This window comes from Mustela putorius, unplaced genomic scaffold (genome assembly GCF_011764305.1).
Source record: "Mustela putorius furo isolate JIRA1106 unplaced genomic scaffold, ASM1176430v1.1 tig00000275_pilon_pilon_pilon, whole genome shotgun sequence".
NCBI classification, from domain to species: domain Eukaryota; kingdom Metazoa; phylum Chordata; class Mammalia; order Carnivora; family Mustelidae; genus Mustela; species Mustela putorius.
The window spans coordinates 26,151,505-26,175,352 of record NW_025421341.1 but is presented as its reverse complement, the minus strand read 5'-3'; the positions used below and the strand labels follow the sequence as shown (position 1 = coordinate 26,175,352).

Below are 23,848 nucleotides of genomic sequence, written 5' to 3'. Positions count from 1 at the left end.
TTGGGAAGTGGCTTAGTTGGGTGGTTCTGGCTCTGGATCTCTTACTACCGTGTCATAAAGGTGTCAGGTCTGTAGTCCTCTCAAGGCCCTAAATGGGGTTGAAATCTAATTCCAAGTTCACTCAAGTGGTTATTGGCAGGTCTCTGTTTCTTGCACATTTTTGGTAAGAGACTTCAGTGCCTCCCACCTTGACCTCTCCTAGGACTGCTTGCAATATGGTGGCTTGTTTGTCTCAGAATGAGAGGACCCAAGAGAGCAGGTAATTGAGTGTTCGGAATGATAGAAGCACAGTTTTCAGTAGTATTTCAGGAGTGACATTCACAGTGTGGACGAACTGCACAAGGGTGTGAATAACAGGAGGCAGGTAGTTTGGGAGGCTGACTGCCAGTCTGCCCTCTGGCCCCCAGTGATTCATGTTCCTCTTACATGTAAAATCTACTCACCCCTTTCCAAGGATTCCAGAAGTGTCATCCCATTACAGCAGCATCTCACAATCCAGAATCTCCTCTAAATCAGGTCCAGGTGTGGATGAGGCTCTTTAGGTGTAGTTATGTAAGTATAGCTGTTTGAATATAACAGCTTTTTCAAGGCATTTGAGGGTTTGATTTACACTTTGCTCAAAGACCACCTCCTGATTCTCAAGCCATTCCTGTTTCCCCCCCATATTTTGTGAGGGCAGCACTCCACTTCCAGGAACTGAAGTCTGTATTCTCTGTTGCTGCATGACGAATTACCCCAGTACACAGGAGTGTATAAGCAAGTGATTATTTCAGTTTTGGAGAGCGGAGTGGAGGAGTAGCTCAGCTCGGTGGTTCTGGCTCTGGGTCTCTGACCAGGTTGCAGGCAAGCTGTCAGCTGGACCTGCAGTCGTCTGAAGGCTTGGCTGGCTGAGGAGTAGGCTTCCAGGATCACTCCTGCGGTTGCCTCAGACCTCGGTTTACTCAAGGGTGTGAATACCAAGAGCAGGGATCACTGGGGACATCTGTTGTTCCTGCCCTAGTTGACCTACGCTGGAGACCTGGGAGTGCTAGATTCTTCCTGCTCTCACCCTTTCCACCTCCCATCCGTCGCTGAGCCTTACAGATTCTGCCTTTTTGATGTTCCTCACATTCTTCCTTCCTTGTACCCACTGCTGTTCCCTCAGGCAGGTCTTCACTGTGCCTCCCCCGTACTGTTGCAGAAGCCTCCCTGCTCCAGTCCATCCACCACTTGTCTCCATTCTTCAAAGTGCAGATCTAATCATGCTTTTCTCGGTGGTAAATCCTTCAGGGTAACTCCCACTGCCTGAGCACATCCCAGGGCATGTGGGTTCTTTCTGCTTGCTGCATTGTGTCTCTTTCTGACTTTATCCTTATGCTCCATCCCTGTTGACCTTTCCAAAGTTTCCTTGCTGTTGTCACATTCCCCACAGTCTCTGCCTGGTGAACTGAGCCTTTGTGTGAAGCCTTAGCGGACAAGTGGAGCTGATTACTTTCTTTGTGCCACCTCTGTACCTGGCAGTTAACATAACTGTATTTACACCTCTGATTTCTTTATTAGAGTAGGAACTGTTTTATTTTTGTAGCCTTGGCACTGAGTATGGCTCTTGGCATATAGTAGATAACACTTTTAAGTGTCGCATTGAAGTCCATTGTCAGGGTCAGAATTTTTTTTTTTTTTTTTTAAAGATCTTATTTATTTATTTGAGAGAGAGAGAGACAGAGTGAGAGATAGCATTTGAGGGGAGAGGGTCGGAGGGTGAAGCAGGCTCCCCATGGAGCTGGGAGCCTGATGCAGGACTCGATCCCAGGACTTCAGGATGATGACCTGAGCTGAAGACAGTCGCTTAACCAATTGAGCCACCCAGGTGCCCAGGGTCAGAATTTTAAGACCATCTTTTCACTAGAATATACTAGTAATGATGGTTTGTGTTCAAATTTTTTTAAAGATTTATTTAATTTATTTATGTGACAGAGATCACAAATAAGCAGGGAGGCAGGCAGAGAGAGAGGGGTAAGCAGGCTCCCTACTGAGGAGAGAGCCGGATGCAGGGCTTGATCCCAGGACCCTGGGATCATGACCTGAGGTGAAGGCAGGGCCTTTAACCCACCGAGCCACCCAGGCGCCCCCTTTGTGTTCAAGTTTTGATTATGACGGAATTCCCCTAAATGCTGCATGAGGTAGCAAAGTAGAATATAACTTCAAGGACGAGAACGATAATTATCGGAGATCTACTGTGTTTTGGAGTGCTGTGCAAGTCCATTACCTGCATAATGTCATTGAAATCTTTCCCAGAGTTCCATGCTAAAAAATGGCTGTAAAATGCTACTTTATGGATGAGGCCTAGGTATCAGGAAGTTAATATAAGGTGCCAAGCTCTCAGAACTAATATATGGAATAGTCAGGAGTTCAAATTTTGATTGGCTTGCCTCCAAAGCCTATTATCAGGCCTCAGAATTTTAAATGCTAAGACTTACATGACATTATCCCATTGTGCTGGATCTGTGTTTTAGAGCCTACTTTACGTTTGATAGCTACTTAATAGGTTTTTCTGTGTGAGTTTCCCACTGCATGTAACCTAATTCTGTAGTTGAAATTAAGGGAATCAGCCCTCAAATAGTTGTTTCTTTTAAGGGTTTTTGTTTTGTGTTGGTCCCTTTTGTTAGTTTTAAAATGGTACTATCTGATGCCTGATACTAGCTTGGTCTTGGACAGTTATTAAGAAAATGCAGTTTACATACTATCATTTAAAATGAGCAGATTAAAATTAGCAATCTTTTTTTTTTTTTTTTTTTTACAGCTGATGAAGAATTTGATGAATTGTGTTTTGAATTTGGTCTGGAACTTGATGAAATTGTATGTATTGAATATTTTTTAAATGTTTCACATAGAAGCGTGTTTTTCAGAGGTTTACTGTATTTTGTTACTGTATGGCTAGACTAAGATGGAACATTTGTGGGCTCTTGTGATTTCTGTGCTCTTGGTGTTAAGGGGTTAAGCTCCAGTTCTAAGGGTATCTGTTGCTTTCTTTAAAATCTCAAGAGGTTCATGTGTTAAGTTATATGCAGTCACCTAAGTTATCAGGCTAATGCTATGGAGATGGATAGACCATCTTGAGTAACCCAGAATGAGTGTGTGCTCCCTGGCAGTGAGGTGTCTTTTTACAAATCAATTATGGAAAGGGGCCTAGGGAGCAATGGAAATGTTGCTTTAGCCGGAGTTCCGGGGGCCTGTGGCTCCTCCTCTTTCATTTCTTCTGTGCTCTACTGCCTTTCCTGTTTCCTCTGTTTCTGTTTCACCAGTGTTCATTCATTCCTAATCATTTTTGTATACATTGACCTTGTAAAGTGATCTTTTAGTTTTTGCATTTGATCTTAATGCATTTGATCTTAAAGGCTGAGATGATTTTCTAGATTTTGAAGAATTGCTTATAAAAATCATTATGAAGCATTTTCCTAGTCTTTTAATTGAATAATTAAAATACTTTTAAAAAGTTTACTTGCAAAATGTTACTAATGATCACATAAGACATTATATTTATAAATAAAATAATAATTTTGTATTTCTGTTGTAATTAATTTTTTTTCTTAAGTCTTGTTTTCTTGATCTATTCAGTGTTCTAACAGGAGGTTTAGGCTGACAAAAATGTGCATTGACTCGCCTTGTTTTTTCTGCTGCTTTTTTACTCGTGTTATAGGAAGTTTTTTTTTGTTGTTGTTAATGAACATCTTTATGCTTGAAATTGGTTATGATTTCTTCAAGTTGCTGTTAATAGTTAGACTTCAGTTACGTTTGAGGCTGTATGATATCTAAGAGCCTTAGACTGGATATCAGAAAATCTGAGTTCAGGGTCCCGTATTCACTAGCTATGTAACCATGGATAACCACATTGCTTCTCGGCCTCCTTTTCATCTGTGAAATGGGGGCTGTGGATTATGATCCCTGAAGATCCCTTTTAGCTTTGAAAGTTCTGTGACCTTTTATTTCTATAAGGATTTTATCAGCCCTTACAGACCCAGTCTTAAGATAGTCTTATGATGAATTGAGATACTGAGGTGAAAGATTTAAGCTGGTGTATTTTTTTTGCAAAAAGGAGTAGGCCTTTTTTCTTTTTTAATTCAGGTGTCTTAATTTCTCTGCTTACCACATTTTCTCCCCTTTGGCATATGGGTCTCTCCTAAAATGCCTCATCCCGCATGATGAGGGAGTGAGAGTATGACATGAAAGGAGGCAGGAAAAGAAGGAAGAATTAGAATTTAAATAAAGTTAGTCAAAGGGGTCCGTAGAATTGCTGCCTTTTTAAGTTGAAGAATAAGAGACCTATCTTCTCGCAGGCGTGTATCATAGTGATTCTTGCCAAATGGTTATTTTTATTTTTTTTTATTTTTTAAAGATTTTATTTATTTATTTGACAGAGAGAGATCACAGGTAGGTAGAGAGACTGGCAGAGAGAGAGAGAGAGCGGGAAGCAGGCTCCCTGCTGAGCAGAGAGCCCGATGTGGGACTCGATCCCAGGACCCTGAGATCATGACCTGAGCCGAAGGCAGCGGCTTAACCCACTGAGCCACCCAGGCGCCCCCAAATGGTTATTTTTAAGAAAATCTGTTATTCTCTGCTAGAATATGATTGATGACTGAGGTATTCTAAGCTTTTGACTACTGCATTAAAATTATACTATTGTTTCTTCTATCTTTTTGGTTGTCTTTATTCTTACTGTTCTATACCTTTACTGTTAGGTTGTTTCCCATTGTGCCTGTAATCTCTGCTAATTTACACCACAGTTTTGATCTCTTTAGATGTTTGTTTTTTGTTTTGTTTTTAATATTATTCTCATGTTGCTTCGAGGCTTGGGAGCCTACTGAATTTAGCTTTTAGAGTCATTGTAAGAAGTCCCATTTATTTGGTGAATTATCTTTATTTACTTTGCCTCTTTGACACTTTTTGTTGTTGCTGCTCTGCGTACTTGTTGGTGGTATTTTCTTTTAAATCTGGTTTGGATAAACTTTTTTATAGGGGGCCAGATTGTAAATCTTGTAGATGGTGTAGTCTCTATCACAACTCAGCTGTTATGGTTTGTTACAAACAATAGATAACATGTAAACAAATGGGCCTGGTGATGTTCCATTAAAACTTAGAAAAAGAGGTGGCCAGTGGACCATAGTTTGCTGAACTTTGCTGTAGAGGAGTTATGCTGTTATGAAATATCTGAGGATACTAGATGTCTGAAGTCAGCAAAAATTTGCGTATTTTCTGTTGCTGTGATAATAACAATATTTTTGTTGCAAGTATAATAAACACGTTTTATTGCAGGAAAAACATGTATAATGTCACTTTTTTTTTTTTTTTTTAAATTAAAGATCTACTTTGGGAGAGAGAGAGCCAGGATGTGTGTGCACTCAAGTTGGGGGAGGGACAGACAGAGGGAGAGAGCCTTCAAGCAGACTCCCTGCTAAACAGGGAGCTTGCTCCAGGGCTTGATCTTACGACCTGACCAGTGAGATCCTTACCTTTGCTGAAACCCAGAGCCAGATGCTCAACTGACTGAGCCACCCAGGTGCCCCTTTGTAGCACTAACAATGACTTTTTCCAAAGAATTTGGATTTGTTGGGACACCTGGGTGGTTCAGTGGGTTAAGTCTTCGGCTCAGGTCATGATCTCAGGGCCCTGGGATCAAGCTCTGCATCAGGCTCTCTGCTCAACAGGGAGCCTGCTACCTCTCTCTCTTTCTCTCTCCCTGCCTTTCTGCCTACTTGTGATCTCTGTCTGTCAAATAACTAAATAAAATCTTAAAAAAAAAAAATAAAGAATTTAGATTTGTTTCACCTTATTTTTTTGGGCTTGTTTTAGACTTCCGAGAAGGAAATCATAAGTAAGGAACAAGGTAATGAAAAGGCAGAGGGGGCCTCTGATGTTGTTCTTTACAAAATTGACGTACCTGCCAATAGATATGATCTCCTGTGTTTGGAAGGATTGGTTCGAGGACTTCAAGTCTTCAAAGAAAGGTAAGAGAATATGTTTATTAAAAATGAAAAAAAGACTATGTTTGTTAAATATTTGCTTAGTTAGATTCTTCTGCCTGTTATTATCAGCAATGCTGTTTTAAGTCTTTAGAAAAGAACTTGTTGGGCAGGTACACAACTTTAGGTTTGAATAGAGGGATGGTTGGACCAGAAGGTAATGTGGATTGTAGCCGTTTAAAAATTTGCATATTGAGTCCTAGCCTTCCATCTGGGGAGCTATTTAAAACTGGAGTAGTTAATGATTTTATGGCTTCTTACAAAGTTTTTAGTGGGTTCATGTGAATTTCCTCAGTAAGCCAATAGCAATAGATGAGTAGTTGGATTTGCTAAGTTTTGGGAAGAAAGTAGAGGTGGCAAAACTTAGTATGCGTTTGCTCAAGAGCTTTAAAGAAGCTCAGGAGTGGAGCTTCCTGACTGGAAAGCTGAAAGTCTTATGGTGGCTCTCAGATCTTGCTCAGGTTAACTGACCTCTATTTCAATCTTCTAATTTTTTGGTTTTTGTTTTTGAGAGGGAGCATTTGCCTGCTCTTGCCGGGGGAGTGGGGCTAGAGAGAGGGAGAGAATCTTGAGACTCCATGACCCAGCGTGGAGTCCAGCATGGGGCTCAGTCTCACAACTCTAAGATCATAATCTGAGCCAAAACCAAGAGTCAGACACTTAACCAACTTAGGTACCCAGGCACCCCTCAGTCTCCTAATTTATAATGAGTATTTTTAAGTCCCTTTCCAACTATTCATGTAATGAGTATAGCAAGTAATGAGTATATGAAGTGGAAGATGTGAAACTCCTATCAAAAATAATTAGTTTTGCTTTCAGTGACACATCGTCTGGTCAGCTGCAGAAGGAGAGCCACTGGCCGATGGGCTAGACTCTGAACCTGTGAGGTTTCAGGTGACTGATGGGTATTGGTGAAAGGGTGATAGTTAGGCATTTGGCTTAGGTGGTTAAAATTTGGAAGGTGGTTCGGTTGGTTCTGTGTGACAATCAGACCCTCACATTTTAGGGCCAGGGATGATCCCTTAGAGGCATTCTCCAGACCTGCTTCATTAGAGTTTTCTACTCCTAGTGTCGTTTTGGTGATCAGACAGGATTAGGAAAGTAATTTAGCCATTTTGCTACTTGAAGTGTGGTCCGTGGATCAGCGTCCTCTTTATCATGCAAGAGCTTGTTAGAAATGGGGAATCTCAGCCTCTACTCAAGACCTATTTAATGAGTCTGTGGTTTAACAAATTCCCCACTTGACTGTGAGCACTTAAGGTTTTTGAGAAGCACTGAATGAAAACAGTAATTCCCAGTCTCTCCTGGTAAGAATTACCTGGACTATGCCTCAAAAGGTACTGTTTCCTTGGCTTTTCCTTTGAATATCCTGATTCAGTAGGTCCAGAAGGGACCAGGGAATCTGTATTTTTAATAAACCTTATTTTTCCTTAGAAGTTCAGAATCTCATGGTTGGAATAAAACTTTAAAGGTTATCGAATCTAAAAAAAAAAAAGTTAACAATTCTAGTCCCTCAGCTGATACAAATGCCCCCTATATGATTTCTTAGTGGTTTTCTAGCCTCTCCTGATCCTCAAGTGACCAGACATTTCTTACCATGAGGCATCCTATACCATTTTTGGACCACCTTAAATGTTAGAAAGTTTGCATTTTAATATTCAGCCTAAATCTGATTTGCTGTAACTTCGGCCTATTGTCTTAGCTCTATTCATTTTCTGTACTTTTATGCAGAATGCAGTTTACCAAATGTTTTGGTTAAAAATCAAGTTTAATTTTTAATTAATTTTAATTAAATTAATTAATTTTAATCCTTTTAGGATAAAACCTCCAGTGTATAAACGGGTAATGCCTAATGGAGAAATTCAGAAATTGATCATCACAGAAGAGGTAATAAGGATAAATTCTTATTTTCCTTTTTAGAAAGTTTCTTTTGAGTATATATTTATGAAGTGGGGAGGGAAAAGGTACGAAGCTGATCCTTCTGCCAAATACAATTTTCTTTGACATTTACCAAAAATGGACATATATTTATCTTCTAGCTCTTAAAAACTATCAGTTTGTTCCCTTTCATTTATTGGTGAAAGCAAAGCATTCGTTTTTCTGAATAATTTTGGAAAATAACACCCAAGTGTTTGTTTAAAACACTTTGAGATAGAATTAAGTTCTGGTATATTAATAAAGTTTAAAGAAATTTTGAGGGGACATTGTTTTGGTGAAAATATCAACTATGAGCAGGTTAACCTTAACAGGTTAATTTTTTCTGTTTAGTAAATATTCAGAAATTTTTACTGAAATGTACATTCCACGAGAAAGTTAACTTTGTCTCTTGTCACCACTATATCTTTGAATGAAATATATATGCTTGTTTGTGAATTTGTGATAGTATGGACAATCTCTAATCATACATTGAACTTCAGACAGCTAAAATACGTCCTTATGCTGTGGCAGCAGTTCTCCGAAATATAAAGTTCACTAAAGATCGATATGACAGCTTCATTGAACTCCAGGAGAAATTACATCAGAACATTTGCAGGTGTGTAGTTGTATTTTCGTTCCTCCTTGCCTTCCTCTGTCCTTTCCCCTCTCTCTCTTTTTTTTTTTGCCTTTCTATTTCCCTCTCTTTCCTTTCTCTACAGATTTTTCAGAGCACTTCTAAGTTAATATGTGAGAATAACAGTTTAAATTTGCGTAACTAATTTAAGTAAGTTTACATTTTACCAGATAGTTATCTGTTACTGTTACTAAACAGTTCATGCATGGAAAAATAAGAGCTCTATTTGGAATACCACATAGACAAGAAGTTTCTTGTCCTAGAGATTTTCTTGATTTTTATGTTTGCGTTTTTGTTGTTTGGTTCAAATTATTAGTAGTGAATTATACTACTAAATGTTAAATGATGGTAGTTGAAGTATGACCTGTTATTTTTAAAAATGGAAAAATTTTTCGTTTGATGTCACTTTTTGAGTATAATTATAAATTTACAGATGAAACTTAAGACTTTCAAATAACTGTATTTTCTTACTCCTATTTGACTTACTATCCATCATTTCTCATTGGCTCCTTTTAATGCAGTGATCTTCAAACATAATTCCTGAACTCCTAAAGGTCAAGGAAGGTAACAATGGGAGTCTTTGAACTAACTTCATTATTTAAGAAATCCTGATGGAAATTATAGATGTACTGATAAACATTAAGCTTTAACTAACATGTCAAGTTTTTTTGTGTGTGTGTGTATTGGTCCTGAAGTACATCAGCCTATCTCAGGCTGATCGAAAGTTATGATTAATGGTTATAGATATCTTGAATAAAAATAGAAAATTTTTATTAATTGTAATTGCAGTTTGGTAAACGAGATTGAAAAGTCCTCTATGTAAGTAATGGGCTAGGGACAGGGATGGAGGGGACCTTGGATTTTTTTCTTCTGGGGTGGAATGTTTTAAAAATAAAACACCAGTAGGTCTCTATTTCCAGAAACATCTTTGCTTATGTGGTAAAAGAAGCTTTTTCAGATTCTAAATAATATTTATTCCTGTTCTTTTATATAGTCTATTTGTTAGCTTATGAATTACTAAGCAAAACAATAAGAATTTAAATATAATCTCAGATGAAGAACAAAATAGGTTTCTGACAAGCTAGTAAGTGGTTGAGGCCGATTATCTATTTTGAACATAGTTTATTTGAAGAATCTATTTTTATCTGAATTGGAAGGTGTTTCCTCATCTTACTCAGCTTTAAGCTCTGTTATTTGGTATTTCTGGAAGTCATGAGCTTTTTGAAAGGGGAGAAATAAATCCCTGGTTTGCCAGAGTCCTTATCTGTCAGTAAATCCTAAATAACCTCTTGCATGTGCTTTGGAAACTTGTGTTTTTCAAGGAATATATGCCTTTTGTTTTCGTTAGCAAATGTATTGGCATAAAGTTGTTCACAATGTTCTCTTATTATCCTTTTAATAACGAGTATCTGTAGTGATACCACCTTTTTCACTTGTCTTTTTTTTCCTTTGATCAGGGGAGGGTGGCTAGAGGTTTATCAATAAACTGATCTTTTCAAAGAACCAGGTTTTGGCTTTATTGGCTCTTTTCCCCTCTCCATTGATTTAAGCACTGTTCTGTGTAGGGCTAATTGCTAATACTGAGGCAAGACCCTTCTGCCTACTTGATCCATTCCCACAAGAAGTAGTGAGGTTTTCCGTCTATAAGAACACTGTTCCTCCGATGAATCTATTTCTTCACATGCATGCACTGATCAGGACTCAGCCAAACACTTGGAGTGGGGTAGGGGAACCTCTGCAGATCTCCAGAATTCTCATAGCTCTGTCCACTTCAGTATCATTTCCAGTGAACCCCCACTGTCTTGGGTCTCCTTAGACTCTCAGTTAGGTTTCTCAACTCAGGGAGTCTGCTGATCTTCACTCTTGTCCCTCTTTCCTAACATGCAATGTGGAAACCCCTCCAAGCAGTAAGCTGAGGCACTTGTGGGGCTCACTTCATTTATTTCCTTCCTGTCAGAGATTGCTACCCTTTATTGCCTGATGTCCAGCACCACCCATGAAACTGTTTGCTGTATTTTGCCCCTTTGTGGTGGTTTTGGGCAAGAGCGTAAATCTAGTCTCTTACTCCATCTCGGCTAGAAGTAGCCAATGAATTTTTTACTTCAGTTATTTTAGTTTGCATCTTAGAATCCATTTGGATTCTTTTTGCAAGTTTCTTTTTGTGCTGTTACTTCCTCATCTGTTCATTATGTGCGTATTTTCCCCATAATTTTTGGATATTTTTTGTGGTAAGAACTTTAAAATTTGTGTGGTGATTTAAAAATCTGGGTCATTTTAGCATTGGATTGTATGGACTGGTTTTGTCTGGAAAAGAAATCCTATTTCCCTGTTCTCATGTCCGCTGCTTTAAAAAAAAAAAAAAGCTATTTAAGCAATCTCTACATCCATTGTGGGGCTTGACTTTAGGACTCTAAGACCAAAAGTTCTATACTCTCCTGACTGAGCCAGCGAGGGGCCCCTCATGTCCATCGCATTTTTGATTGCACATAGAATGTTACGTAATGGATAAGGCTCTTGATTTTCTAAGGACTGGTTTTTGTCTTACAGGCAGAGACTATTGGATACTTAGCTAGACTTGAAACTTGAAACAATTGGCTAGGCAAGGTCTCTGAAGTTGGCAACAGCAGAGTGTGTTCAGTTCTTTCAGCTTTGTCCTGCTTTTTCACAGCAAGCCTTTAAAATTTTTGCCAATACAATAGCTACAATTTTGATTTCTGACTTGTTTTTAGTTTGCGTATTTTCATATGTCTGGGATATCAGTCTTTTTCTGTATGTAAATTACAAGTCTCTTCTCAGTCTGTCTTGACTTTTGGGGTCTTTGGCTATGTAAAGTTTCCAGTTAGATAGTCCCATTTATCACTCTTCCTATGACTTTCCTCCAGTTTTACACATTGTTGTTCTGTATTTTCTTTAAATAGTTTTTGTGGTTTCTTCTGGGTGTATATGTACATTTATGTCTTGTTTTTTCAAAATGCATAGCTCTTTGAGTCATCTAGAATTTGTTTTTGTAATTGGTTTGAAATTAGAATTTAGTGATCTTTTGTGGGAGTACTCTTTTAGGATTAATAACTATCTTTATTAATATTAACTCTTAGGATTAATAACTATCTTTAGTTATTTAGTTAGTTTATTATAACTAAAATAACTATTTTGGTTATTTAGTTATTTAGTTATTCAGTTATTTAGGGACCATAACTATCTTTTAAAAAACAAAACATGGACCTTCTTACTTGTGGTTTCATCAGTTGTTAATTTAGCTACACTTAACTGTATATTTCAACCTCTGGTATTTCTGGAGTTACCTTCTGTAAGTGTGTAAATCATTGAGTAACACTTCTTTCATGCTCGTTAACAGTTTTTTTGAGTTAATCATATTTATTAAAGTTCTTGTTACCAGTCTTGAAGGATAACTAAAAATTATTTCTTACAAATTTTGAAAACTATTTCATAATTCATGTAATATGGACTTCAATAAAATCCTTGATTACTGATGTATTTTATCTGTATATAAAGATATGCATTTAAAGCATAAATACTCAAATATATTTGTACATACATCTAAAACTAATTCTAAGAAATCTTAAGAATGCCATAAATTCTGGCCAAGTTTCTTTTTGAATTCTCTTTTAGAAAGCTTAGGGCAAAATTTATGATCCTGTATGCTAAGACTGTAGGCCTTTAGATTCTTGGTATTAACACTATTCCTGGCTCTGTTTTATATCCCTACTCTTTCTTTCTCTCCTAATCTTAACTTGCTATAAGCTCCCAAAATTACCTTAAATTCTTTTGCACATAAACCATAGAACAAATGAAATTAATAGCTTTTGAACTTCCCTTACACATTAAATTTTAACTGTAATTCAGTTATTTTTTTCTATGATTAAAGTAATACAGCTTTGTGACAGAAAATTTAGGAAAATACACAAAAACCAAAAAAACAGAGCAATTTGGTAGTTTATTCTAATAAAACATTTGTTTACTTGAGGACCCTGAGAGGAAATGGGTTAAAAAAAGGGAATGTTCACTTGGAAAATGTCCTAGTTAACACAGTACTTGGGAAGGCATAGTGGCAAGGAACTTACTGTAGCTACTGAAAAAATGTGTTTTGGACAGCTTTTAGAATTTCTCATTACTTTAAATTCTGTGAGAATGTGTTCCTTATACTCTTCTAAAGTTGCTTTATAGTAGCAGGCTATTTTAGGGAAGTGTCAAAAAAATCTTTTTTTTTTTTTGGTCTCCTTTTTTCTCTCTCCCTCAACATTTAGGAAAAGAGCCTTGGTTGCTATTGGTACCCATGATTTGGACACTTTGTCAGGCCCTTTTACATACACTGCAAAGCGACCTTCAGATATCAAATTCAAGCCTCTGAATAAGACCAAGGAGTATACAGCCTGTGAACTGATGAACATATACAAGGTAGATTTTTTTTTTCATATTATGCAAATAGCTCTCCATAAATCAAGAAAATTTCTTCAAAGTCAGGTCTTGGAATTCGGGAGATGTAAGTGAGTACTTTTTAAAAACCATGTCTGTGCTCCAGTCAAGAGCTACTGATCCATTTGATGTAGAGTGGGGCCTGGACAAAGTTTCATTACTTCTTAAACCCCTTGGATGATTTTAATGTACAACTGGAATTGAGAACCACTTAAGTAGAATATGTCACATTATAATATTCATATGTGGGTATAATTATAACACATGCACAGTATAAAGAATAAGATTTAAGAAGTTTTTTTGGTGGGAACTGGTATTAGAAGTGTCTGTCTTCTACTATTTAACATTTTAGATTACAGCAGTTAAAATGATTGCATAGTCACTTAATGGTGCTTAAATAATAAAAGTAGTGTGTATCATTCTGCAAAAAAAAGTTTTTATCCTTGGCCTGATTTGCCAGTGATTTGTAAACTGTTTCTGTAAACAGTTTTGTGATGGTTTGAGTTTTCCTTGAGACGAGTCAGACTTACCAGTGCAAATTTATTTTTATTCTTGGAAAACGACTTAGCTGTGTTCTCATCTCTCCCCAGTAGGAGATGAGGTATATAAGGATATTAAGATATTTAGGAAATCTTACAGATCTAGGACTTTCTGTAATATGGGGCTGTTTTATTGTTTTTCTAGCTTTTCCCCTTTTTTTGTACTAGATAGGTATATAAAGTAATTAGCTTTAGAAATAGAAAATCAATTTTTTTTTTTTCAGACTGACAACCACCTTAAACATTATTTACATATCATTGAAAATAAACCCCTGTACCCAGTTATCTATGATAGCAATGGTGTCATCCTTTCAATGCCTCCGATTATCAATGGTGAGTTATTTCTTAAACATCAGATTTTTTTTTTCCTCTTGTCCTTCAACATTTCTCTAAGAATTGAATTCTAGACTTGGCTAATGGAGTCAAATAAATCTTAATCTGGAATTTCTGGTTTTTGTAGATTTTATTGTAGTAGTTCTTTTTATTAACAGTTTACTTGTGATTTTTATATAACTTTTAAATGTATAAATATTTATAAGTACATAGATATTTACTGGTGCCACTCTCTGGAGTCTGTTATATTCCTCCAAAGAGCATTGATATTTTTTGGTTTTAGCCCATGACTCAACTTGGTTAAACTCAAATTCTGCCTTGCCTGCTATTTTATAGTTAAAACTTTTAAACTGAATTTTACCTTCTTACCTCCTTTCTGAAGGCTCTTTTGAGGAGGCAACTTACATGTATTTACAAAATTTAATAGTGTCATAGCCATAGATGTTGACCATCTGGAGGTGAGAAGGGAGGTTGAACTCGAATTGTTAACAGGGGTTCAGAACCTGAGCTTCGGAGTAGCCAGACCAGACCTAGAGTGTAGCCTTGCTGCGTAATAGACTGAATCAGGATTAGTGAGCTGAAGCTCTGAATCTTAGATCTGCCTCTAGCTCTATCATAGGGTTGTGGTGAAGAGGAGATGAGACTGTCTCTTGTTAGGCTGGGTGGAGCAACTCTGACACACTGAATGCAGTATTCTCCCACTTGTAGTGGGGGCTTAAAATACATGTTGTGTTATCACCTTATCTCTGAGATGTCCATTTATATGGTACTCTAAGTGAAAATGTAGTTTCTGTTTTGGAGAACTTTTTTAGTGTACCTATGTTTCTGAAACTGATTGTGTTATTTTGTGTTTACTGCAGGAAATCATTCTAAAATAACCGTAAATACTAAAAATGTATTTATTGAATGCACAGGAACTGATTTCACTAAGGTAAATAAAACTAATTCCACTTTTGTACTGTCAGACAGGACATTTTAGTTGTGGGCCAAGACTAGATGGCTGAATTTTAAAGTGTTTTGTAGGTGGGAACATATTTCAGAAATTTAGAAAATTAGATACAGATATTCTATACTTTGGTTATGGTGTGTTTGTTTAATCAACAAATCTTTAATGGGCACTTCTGTCTTTCCAGTGCTGTGCATTTAATGAGTTTCATGTTTCTTGACTTGAAGGAGCTCATTCTAGTGGGAGAATTCGCCATATACCTAACTGTAAAACTGAGAATGGATTAAGTGTTTTATCCATTGTTTATCTTAGTTGGCTTAATTTAAATGCTGAGAAATTTGGTACCTTTGTGTTCTTGGTAATAAAAGTTTAAAAATGAAGCAGTTTATAAATAAGTGTTGTTTGGCAAATTGATAAAGGGTTTGTGTAACGGTGATACCTAGAATATGTAGAATACTGGTTCCCTCACATTTAGTAACTATCTCTATTGGATTGTATTGCTATGAGCTTTTTTTTTTTTTTTAATGGCATAAGATTTCTTTATACATTTTAAGGCATAGGGTAATGTGGCAATTAAGCAAATAAGTCAGGTAAGCTTGAATGGCAGAAGAAGGTTGGCCTGTAGAAATAGGGCCATAAATGGCATTCAGTACATCTTACAGGATTGGACACCATTGTAAGGTATTTCATTTACAACTTTTATGGGCCATACTTGCCTTTAGAAATACTAGAATAATATAGCATATACTATTTACAAATTTTTAAAAAATTCATACCTTGACCTTAGATACCTTTCCTGAAGCTTATATTTAAACAGTGATGTATATATAAAAGCAAACCCTATATATATCCTGCTAAGGTTATTGTGTTTTTTCCCAAGAATATGTTTCCAATTAAAAACTCGAACAAATCTATACAGTCCTTACAGTTTTGCTAGGCATTGCTCATATATTAAGACATTTAAATCTCATAATAACCAAATGGGATATAGAAATGTTTATAATCTCTACTTAACAGATGAAGATGCTAAAGTACAAAGATGTAAGTAACTTGCCCAATGTCAGATTATTAGTAAGTGCCTGAGCCAGGAGTCCCGCAACTGGCTGTAGAGATCTAGGAGATTGATAAGGTCTACTCCCATAGTCAGCTATTTGTCTCTCTTGAAACTTGGTGAACCCAAGGGAGAGGGCCAGGGGAAGTAAATGATTTGTTTCAGTCATGGATTGTTAATTCTCAGGGAACCGAATAAATGCAGACCACCTGAAGATAAGGCTAGGCTACTTTAGCCCATAAGTTTTTATTCCACTCCTTTTTTAGAATGTGTATATATGTTTCATTTTTAGATGTTTGAGGGCTAAATTTTCCATCTGAGTGAAGAGAGTGTATTTTTAGATTAAAATATTTGTCTCTCTCTCTTTTTTTTTTTGCAGGCAAAAATAGTTCTTGATGTTATTGTCACCATGTTCAGTGAATATTGTGAGAATCAATTTACGTAAGTTTGACAACTTTATTGAAGCCTGTTGTTCCGAAGGCAAAGCACTAGGGCCTTATACCGAATATAAAGATGAAAAATGTGGCTCCTGTGACTAGAACATATCCTCTCTTTGCCGGGGGTGGGGGAATGGGGCTTAGACCTATGCATAACTGTTTAAAATCAATAGGATTACTGTATTTTTTCCAAAGCTTATTTTTTTATTAAATTAATTAAAGATTTCACTAAATGGTCCTTGCTGTGTACTGGCATCATAGTTTATTATAGAATGTTAATTATAATTCAAAATAGCAGTATTCCTGCAGAGTGCAGGACTGAAATTGTGGCAGGGTCCGTTTTTTAAATTGATTTGCCTATTACTGGTTGCTTAGTCAGCTTTCATGGTGTAACACAGCACCCTGGTAGAGCCTGGAATGTGTATATCCATACTGTCAAGGAGTAATAGAGGATGCATGTTTTGTCACACTGAGAAGTAAACATTAGATGTGTGCTGTCTGAAGAGATGTGGGAGCCACAGGGAATGGAACAGAAGGGTGGGGTTGTGTTTAGGAGGATTAATCCAGGCAGCAGTGTTGGAACGTGCGTATATTGATTGTGTTGAGGTTACTGTTGTATAATAAGTGAGAGACTTGTTAACCATACACATTTCTAGAATTTATGGCCCTTTTTGTTTTTAATATTTCTGGCCTTTTTTTTTTTTTTTTAAAGGGTTGAAGCTGCTGAGGTCATTTTTCCTAATGGAAAATCCTATACCTTTCCAGTAAGTATTTAAGAAGTGGATTTGATGATAATAGTAATAATAATGGTTATAGAGTGCTCGTCGTATGTCTGTCCCTCCATCCACCCACATGTCAGGGATAATATGTGCATTACCTGGATTTAATCCTCATCGTAACCCTATGAAGGTGGGTGTTATTTGGCCTTTTCATAGATGGAGATAGAGACCTTGAGATGTTAAATAGCTTGCCTGTTACTTTTAGTGGTAGATCTAGGTGATAGTCTGGCTTCAGCTCCAGTGTGCTCCATTATACCACTTTATTATATAGCCGTAATTCCTCTGACTTACTCTTTTTATTTTATTTTTTAAAACTTAAATTCAGTTAGTTAACACAGAGTATATTATTAGTTTCAGAGGTAGAGTCCAGTGGTTAATCAGTCTTAAATAACACCCAGTGCTCATTACATCATGTGCCCTCCTTAAAGTCCTTCACCTAGTTATCGCATGCCCCCACCTCCACCCCTCCAGCAACCCTCAGTTCGTTTCCTATGGTTAAGAGTCTCCTGTGGTTTGTCTCCCTCTCTGATTTTTGTCTTGTTTTGTTTTTCCTTCCGTTCCCCTATGATCCTTTGTTTTGCTTCTTCAGTTCCATATGAGTGAGATGATAAGTGTCTTTCTCTGACTTACTGCACTTAGCATAATACCCTCTAGTTCCATCCACGTTGTTGCAAATGGCAGGGTTTCATTTTTTGATGGCTGAGTAGTATTCCATTTTGTGTGTGTGTGTGCACGTGCACACGTGTGCGCGTGTGTGATCACATCTTTACCCATCTGTTGATGGACATCTGTGGACATCTCTTTCCATAGTTTGGCTATTGTGGACATTGCCGCTGTAAACATTGAGGTGCAGGTTCTGATTTATTCTCCTATTAATTTGTTTACTGGGTAATTTAGTCTCCCCCCTTTTTAGATTACTCAGCCCTCCCAACCTAATTAGTCTGTTCTCCCTTGAATTAACAGTCACTGAAGAGCCATTACTGTAACTAATGATTCCAGATATATTAACAGGACTAAGTAGTAAGCAGAATTATTGTCAAGACGTGGAATCTTAGTTAAAAACCAACCAACAAACAAAAAAACCCAAGAAAAACAGCATTGTTTAATTGCTTAAACAATTAAGCATTTTTTTCTTCCCCTAAGATGATTTTATTAATATAAATTTTTTCTTCCCCCAAGATGATTTTATTAATATAAAGATAGCTGTTCCAGCATATGACTGTGTTAATCATTTATTTGCAAATGAAGTGAGGTCATTTGTTTAGCTCTTTGGATTTTTTTCATTGTTCCTCTATTGCTTAAGAAGTGAATCATAGCCTGGAATAGTTTCTACTCTTTTTTTTTTTTTTAAAGATTTTATTTATTTATTTGACAGACAGAGATCACAAGTAGGCAGAGAGGCAGGCAGAGAGAGAGGGGGAAGCAGGCTCCCTGCTGAGCAGAGAGCCCAATGTGGGGCTCGATCCCAGCACCCTGGGATCACGACCTGAGCCAAAGGCAGAGGCTTTAACCCACTGAGCCACCCAGGCGCCCCCTATTTCTACTCTTTTAAATAGTATTTAAAGTAGATAAAACCTGCCAAGATCAAAACCTTTCCCTTCCTGAAAACATGAGCATTTAGTGTCATACTTTATTCTAGAATATTGATTATAATTCAAAACAAGTGTATAACTGTAGAAAACTTAATTGAAATTATAGGCAGTCTCCGTTTGAAAAAAATTTGTAGTGGTTGTTAGTTTTTGTTACATAATAGACTAGATACCCCAAGACTTAGTGACTTAAAACAACAGTGATTTGCTTATCATGATTCTGTGGGTCAGCTGGGTAGTTCTGGTTGGGTGGCTTGGCTAACCTTTCTTGGGCTTGCTTCTGTGTAATCAGCCAGTTGGTAAACTAGCATCTAGGTGTCCTGGGATAGATAGCCTCACTCACAAGTCTGCTTACCCTTAGAGTTACCAGGTTAGGTGTCTGTCATCATCCAGCAGGCTAGCTTGGTCTTTGTTACATGGTTGTGGTTGCAGGATTCCCAACAGCACAAGAGCAAGTCCAGTGCTTAAGTATTTTTAAGCATGGTGTCCTGTTGGCCTCAATGAGTCACTTTGCTAGATTCAAAGAAGGATGAAATAGACTCCCATTTCCCAATTCGAGGACCTGAGGTACCTCATTGTAAGGCCTTGGGTGCAGCAGGGAAGGGAAGAATGCGGTCATCTATACCACAGTAGTAGTTGGGATTAGCCAGAGATAGCTTTTTAGTCTATTTTAAAATGATGTCTGATTTGAGAAAAGTTTTTTTCTTTTTAATATGAAGAATTGTCAACTATTAATAGAAGTGAAATATTTACTTTGGGGAGGAAAAAGATATTTTAAAGTTTGGTTCACTTTTCTCATGTAGATAATTCCTTGAAATCGTTTGCATTATAAAGAGCTTTCATAAATTTGAAATGGTGGGATTTCTGAAAAGGAGTATTGTGTCAGTATTGTTATTTGTTAATCTGTTTTCTTCTGAATGTGGATTAGAACAGCTCTTCTCAAGTTGTCTCCCAGAAGAGAATGATCCTCTGAGGAACTGATTCTTCCTCACATGAAATAGTTTATTTTTCTAAGTACTTTGATAGTTCTTTTCTAGTCTTCTGTTATTTCATATAGAAGAATGGACTTTGGAATAAGAGGACCAGATGAGAGAAGTGGAAGGTACTCAGAGAGGAATGGTTAATGGTGTGAGCTTCGAAATGAGGCTGCCTGAACTTGTTAACTCATTAATTTGTTCATTTGTTACTTTCTGCATTTACTCTTTAACTGCATATGGAGTGTTTATTATCTGACAAGCATTTTTGTAAGCACTAGGGCCCAGCAGTTTATCATTGCTGCGACTTGAGAATAGTTACTCATCTACTACAGTTCTCACTTCACTGATAAGGAATCTAATAGTATTTGTTATGAGGGTTAAGATTATCTTGAAAGTGTTTTTTTCATGGTTAACTGCTCAGTAAAGGTTTGTTTCTGTTGCAATCGTTAGCTTTTTTTTCACTAGCTAGTTTTGCACTTCCTGAACCCTAATGTGTAGTTACATCGCCTCAGGATCTTAATAACCTTTAGTTCCAGATTCAGTAAGTCCAATGTCACTGCTGCCAGCTCTAGAGGCCCTGCCTAGAGCCTGCATTTCTAAGAGGTACTTGGGTGATGATACTTCTGCCTGAGAGTTGCATTTTGAAGGGCAAGGCTCTGGTCTGTACTTACTTGAGTCCAATCAGATTTTTAGATTTATAGCCTTTTTGCCAGTGGTAAATATACCTTTGAGAGTAATATAATGATAAGAAACATTCATAGATATGTTTGCAAAGGTGCTCAAAAGCCTGGGTTTTTTACATGTTTGTTCCTACCTAACATGGTAAAGCTATATACTGTTTGAAGGAGAGTACCAATATATGAGATGCTTCCAGTCCTGCCATCTCCTGGAGCAGATTGATGATAGCTAGGATGGCCTGGGGGCCTGGTGGTGTTCCCCCCACCTGGATAAATGACAAGAAAGGAATTTCTTCGTAATACTTGGGCTTAATATAATGGTGATAGTTGATAGTACATGGAGATATTTGAATGCTGATATTTGAATTTTTCTTTCTTGGTCATAAATACCTGCTTGCTTGCGAGGAGACTGCAAATCCTAGGATTTATAAGCATCTTAGAAATGATGTAATGCACCAGGCTTTTACTGCAGAGAATGGTGATTGGCCATCTGAGAGAAAAGTGTTGGACATTTTCTATTCTGAGCAGTTCCAGTTGTCTAGCAAGTACAATGTTCAGTTATGAGCCTGTTTTTTTTTTAAAGATTTTATTTATTTATTTGACAGACAGAGATCACAAGTAGGGAGAGAGGCAGGCAGAGAGAAGGAAGCAGGCTCCCTGCCGAGCAGAGAGCCCTATGTGGGGCTCGATCCCAGAACCCTGAGATCATGACCTGAGCCAAAGGCAGAGGCTTAACCCACGGAGCCACCCAGGCACCCCAGTTATGAGCCTGTTGTAGCAGATTTACTGCTCCGTAATGTTTTGAAACTTTACATTTATTTTCAGTGTCTCTCTTTAACAACTGTTTTTTGGGAGGGCAGTGAAACTGCCACAATGAGAGGAGGTAAAGTTAGAGCCTAACGCTGTAGCTGACAGGGACTCACTTAAGCTTCTCAAACTTTTTCTCTTTAAAGGAACTGGCTTACCGAAAGGAGATAGTGAGAGCTGATCTAATTAACAAAAAAGTTGGAATCAGGTATGCTTTGAAAACATTTGTTTACTGTTGGAGAGAATTCAAGAATGAAGTACCCAGAAGACTTTAATTTTTCCTGAAAGAATGCTTATGCTTAGAGAGGGTTTTGGTATCTTTTCAGAGTGAGTAAATGATAATAAATCGTCTGTTAGGCTGTCTGGTGTCTCATGGAATTCCGAAAGGAAGGTGATATTTCAGATAATAGAATATTTTAAAAACAAAATATGAGTGGATTTTAAATAATCCAGTGACGTTTATGGAATGTACATTCCTATTTCAGAGAAACTCCAGAAAATATTGCCAAGCTTCTAACCAGGATGTATTTAAAGTCAGAAGTAATAGGTGATGGGAATCAGATTGAGATCGAAATCCCTCCGACCAGAGCTGACGTTATCCATGCATGTGATATTGTAGAAGATGCAGCTATTGCCTATGGATATAACAACATTCAGATGATGCTTCCAAAAACCTACACCATAGCTAATCAAGTAAGATTGTACCCTTAAATAAATACTCCTTGTTGTTAGAAACTGATTATTGAATGCCAGGAAGGCTTCGAGAAAAACAGCACATAGGAATTAAGTAGTATTTGGACATGCTGTGCTATGAGAAGCATTTGGGGGATACAAAACAGATGCCCAGTGGATTAGAGTAAGTTTAAAACCTGTGTTGACTAGTATTTGAAGAAAGACAGGTTTTGAGTTTGGAGATCTTCTGACTCTTGAACTGGGAGATTCATTTTTCAACCTGACCTGTAGGCAGAAGTTCGTTGTGGGAGAGGTGAAGTGGAGGGTTAGTGCATGTGTGTAGGAGTATTGGGGTAGTGAGGCAGTGCACGGGAGCGGGTGGCGAAGTGGTGGTACTAGCAGTATTAGTAAGGATGGAAGGGGGGTTTGCCCTTTAATGACCTGTTCTGTATAAACCTTTTCTTGTAGGAAATTTTACTGAAGTGGAGTAAAGTTAACTATCTTTTTTTTTTTCAGTTTCCTCTTAATAAGCTCACAGAACTCCTAAGACATGATATGGCAGCTGCTGGATTCACGGAAGCACTTACCTTTGCCCTGGTATGTTTCATGTGTGGTCTCTGCAGCTGATTGTTGACACTGAATCTCTGAAGTACTCTGATTCCTTACATGAATTTATAAAATCTAGACTGCTAAAATTTCCAAGTTCTAGAAGAATAACCTTTTTTTTACTTAAGATTGTATAGTCCAGTAAAAAGTTTTTTTTTTCAGTCACAGAAAATCTTGAAGGACAAAAGTCCTAAATGACACATAACAGTGTATGTTTTACTTTTATGGAAGTGTTGAGGGTTGAATTTACAACAAATTTCATAATCAAATTGATTAAGTTGGAATGTTTAGTCTTAATTTGGTTGTATCTATGCCCACTAGGTGCCGCCCTAGTTAAGGATTTGTGGACTGCTCCACATTAAACTTTTTCTTTGAACGTGTTCACATCATTTGCTTTGCGTTGGAAAGCTGACATAAAAGGCCTGAATTAGGAAATGAATTTTATTACAAAATTGAAGGAAATGCCCTTCCCCCACCAGACTGACCATTTGAAAAGAATAAAAAGTCTGTGCCGTTTATAGTTTCCTCTTGCCTTGCTGAGCATTTGTGTGGTGCCTACACTGTGTAGTTCTGGAGTCTTCAAGTAGGTGTCAGGTTAATGATGGAGGGTGAAAACCAAAACCACACAAAAACAAAATGACTTCATTTTCAACCCCCAGCTCAACTCCAGAAAGACAGGGAGAGGGTCCTCAGAAAGGAGAGGAGCCTCTCTCCTGTTATTGAGCATTTGTCATTCACAGGATGCTAACCTCAGAAGGAACCTTACAGATTTTCTAGCTCAGCATTGTCCTTTTTTTTTTGACTCCAGAGTCCTTTATTCCGCATTTACAGAGCATCTGTTGTATGCCAGGCACTGTAGGAGTGAAGAAGCCTGAAGTCAACAGGATAAGTACCTAATGAAGTGTACACAGACAGCAGGAGAACCAGGACCAGAATCCTAGCCTTTTGGCTTTTAGAGCAGTGCTTTTCTGTTGTCTCGGCCTGTGTATGCTCAGTTTATAGTATAGGTCATTCATCTATGCATATACTTATACAGTCTTGAACATCAATGAAATACCAAAAAAAGCATTGAGAATATATTTCGTTTTAAAAATTAAGTGACATAGGATTGATCTGAAAAGATTCAACCTATACAGAAAGAACCATGTAGAGTGAACCATGACTGTTCCGCTCTGTTTCCCCTCAGATTCCAACCCTGTTTTCCTCCCCAGAAGTAACTGTGGTTCAGACTTCGGCCTGTGTATTTCCCTGCCCTTTTATAGAAGTGTAGTGAGTTTTAAGCCTGTAACTGTGGGTAGCCCCATGTGTCTCAGGGGAGTGCATACTCTGCCTGACCAGGGCTGCTCTGCAGGGGGTTTATCCTGTGTTCAGGCCTTTTTGCGTTTGATTCCCTCTCTGTGCAGTGCTCTGAAGTAGGTGTTTCTGTCTTACACAGCAGGTAATTTAGGTAACTT

At 37.6% G+C, this 23,848-nt stretch overlaps 1 protein-coding gene across 2 annotated transcripts in view; it reads left to right on the top strand.

Moving 5' to 3' along the window:
* The window catches only part of FARSB (phenylalanyl-tRNA synthetase subunit beta), a 70,864-nt gene that overhangs the window by 3,405 nt on the left and 43,611 nt on the right, over positions 1 to 23,848 (top strand). Inside the window, exons 2-13 of one of the 2 annotated variants that reach the window (XM_004762897.3) lie at positions 2,780 to 2,835; positions 5,827 to 5,981; positions 7,814 to 7,883; positions 8,414 to 8,529; positions 12,813 to 12,963; positions 13,745 to 13,853; positions 14,714 to 14,784; positions 16,230 to 16,291; positions 17,000 to 17,051; positions 21,263 to 21,324; positions 21,602 to 21,809; positions 22,305 to 22,385. In XM_004762897.3, the coding sequence (XP_004762954.1) occupies positions 2,780 to 2,835; positions 5,827 to 5,981; positions 7,814 to 7,883; positions 8,414 to 8,529; positions 12,813 to 12,963; positions 13,745 to 13,853; positions 14,714 to 14,784; positions 16,230 to 16,291; positions 17,000 to 17,051; positions 21,263 to 21,324; positions 21,602 to 21,809; positions 22,305 to 22,385 (1,193 nt within the window). The remainder of the gene's footprint in view (positions 1 to 2,779; positions 2,836 to 5,826; positions 5,982 to 7,813; positions 7,884 to 8,413; positions 8,530 to 12,812; positions 12,964 to 13,744; positions 13,854 to 14,713; positions 14,785 to 16,229; positions 16,292 to 16,999; positions 17,052 to 21,262; positions 21,325 to 21,601; positions 21,810 to 22,304; positions 22,386 to 23,848) is intronic. The other variant, XM_013061597.2, reaches the window with a different exon arrangement.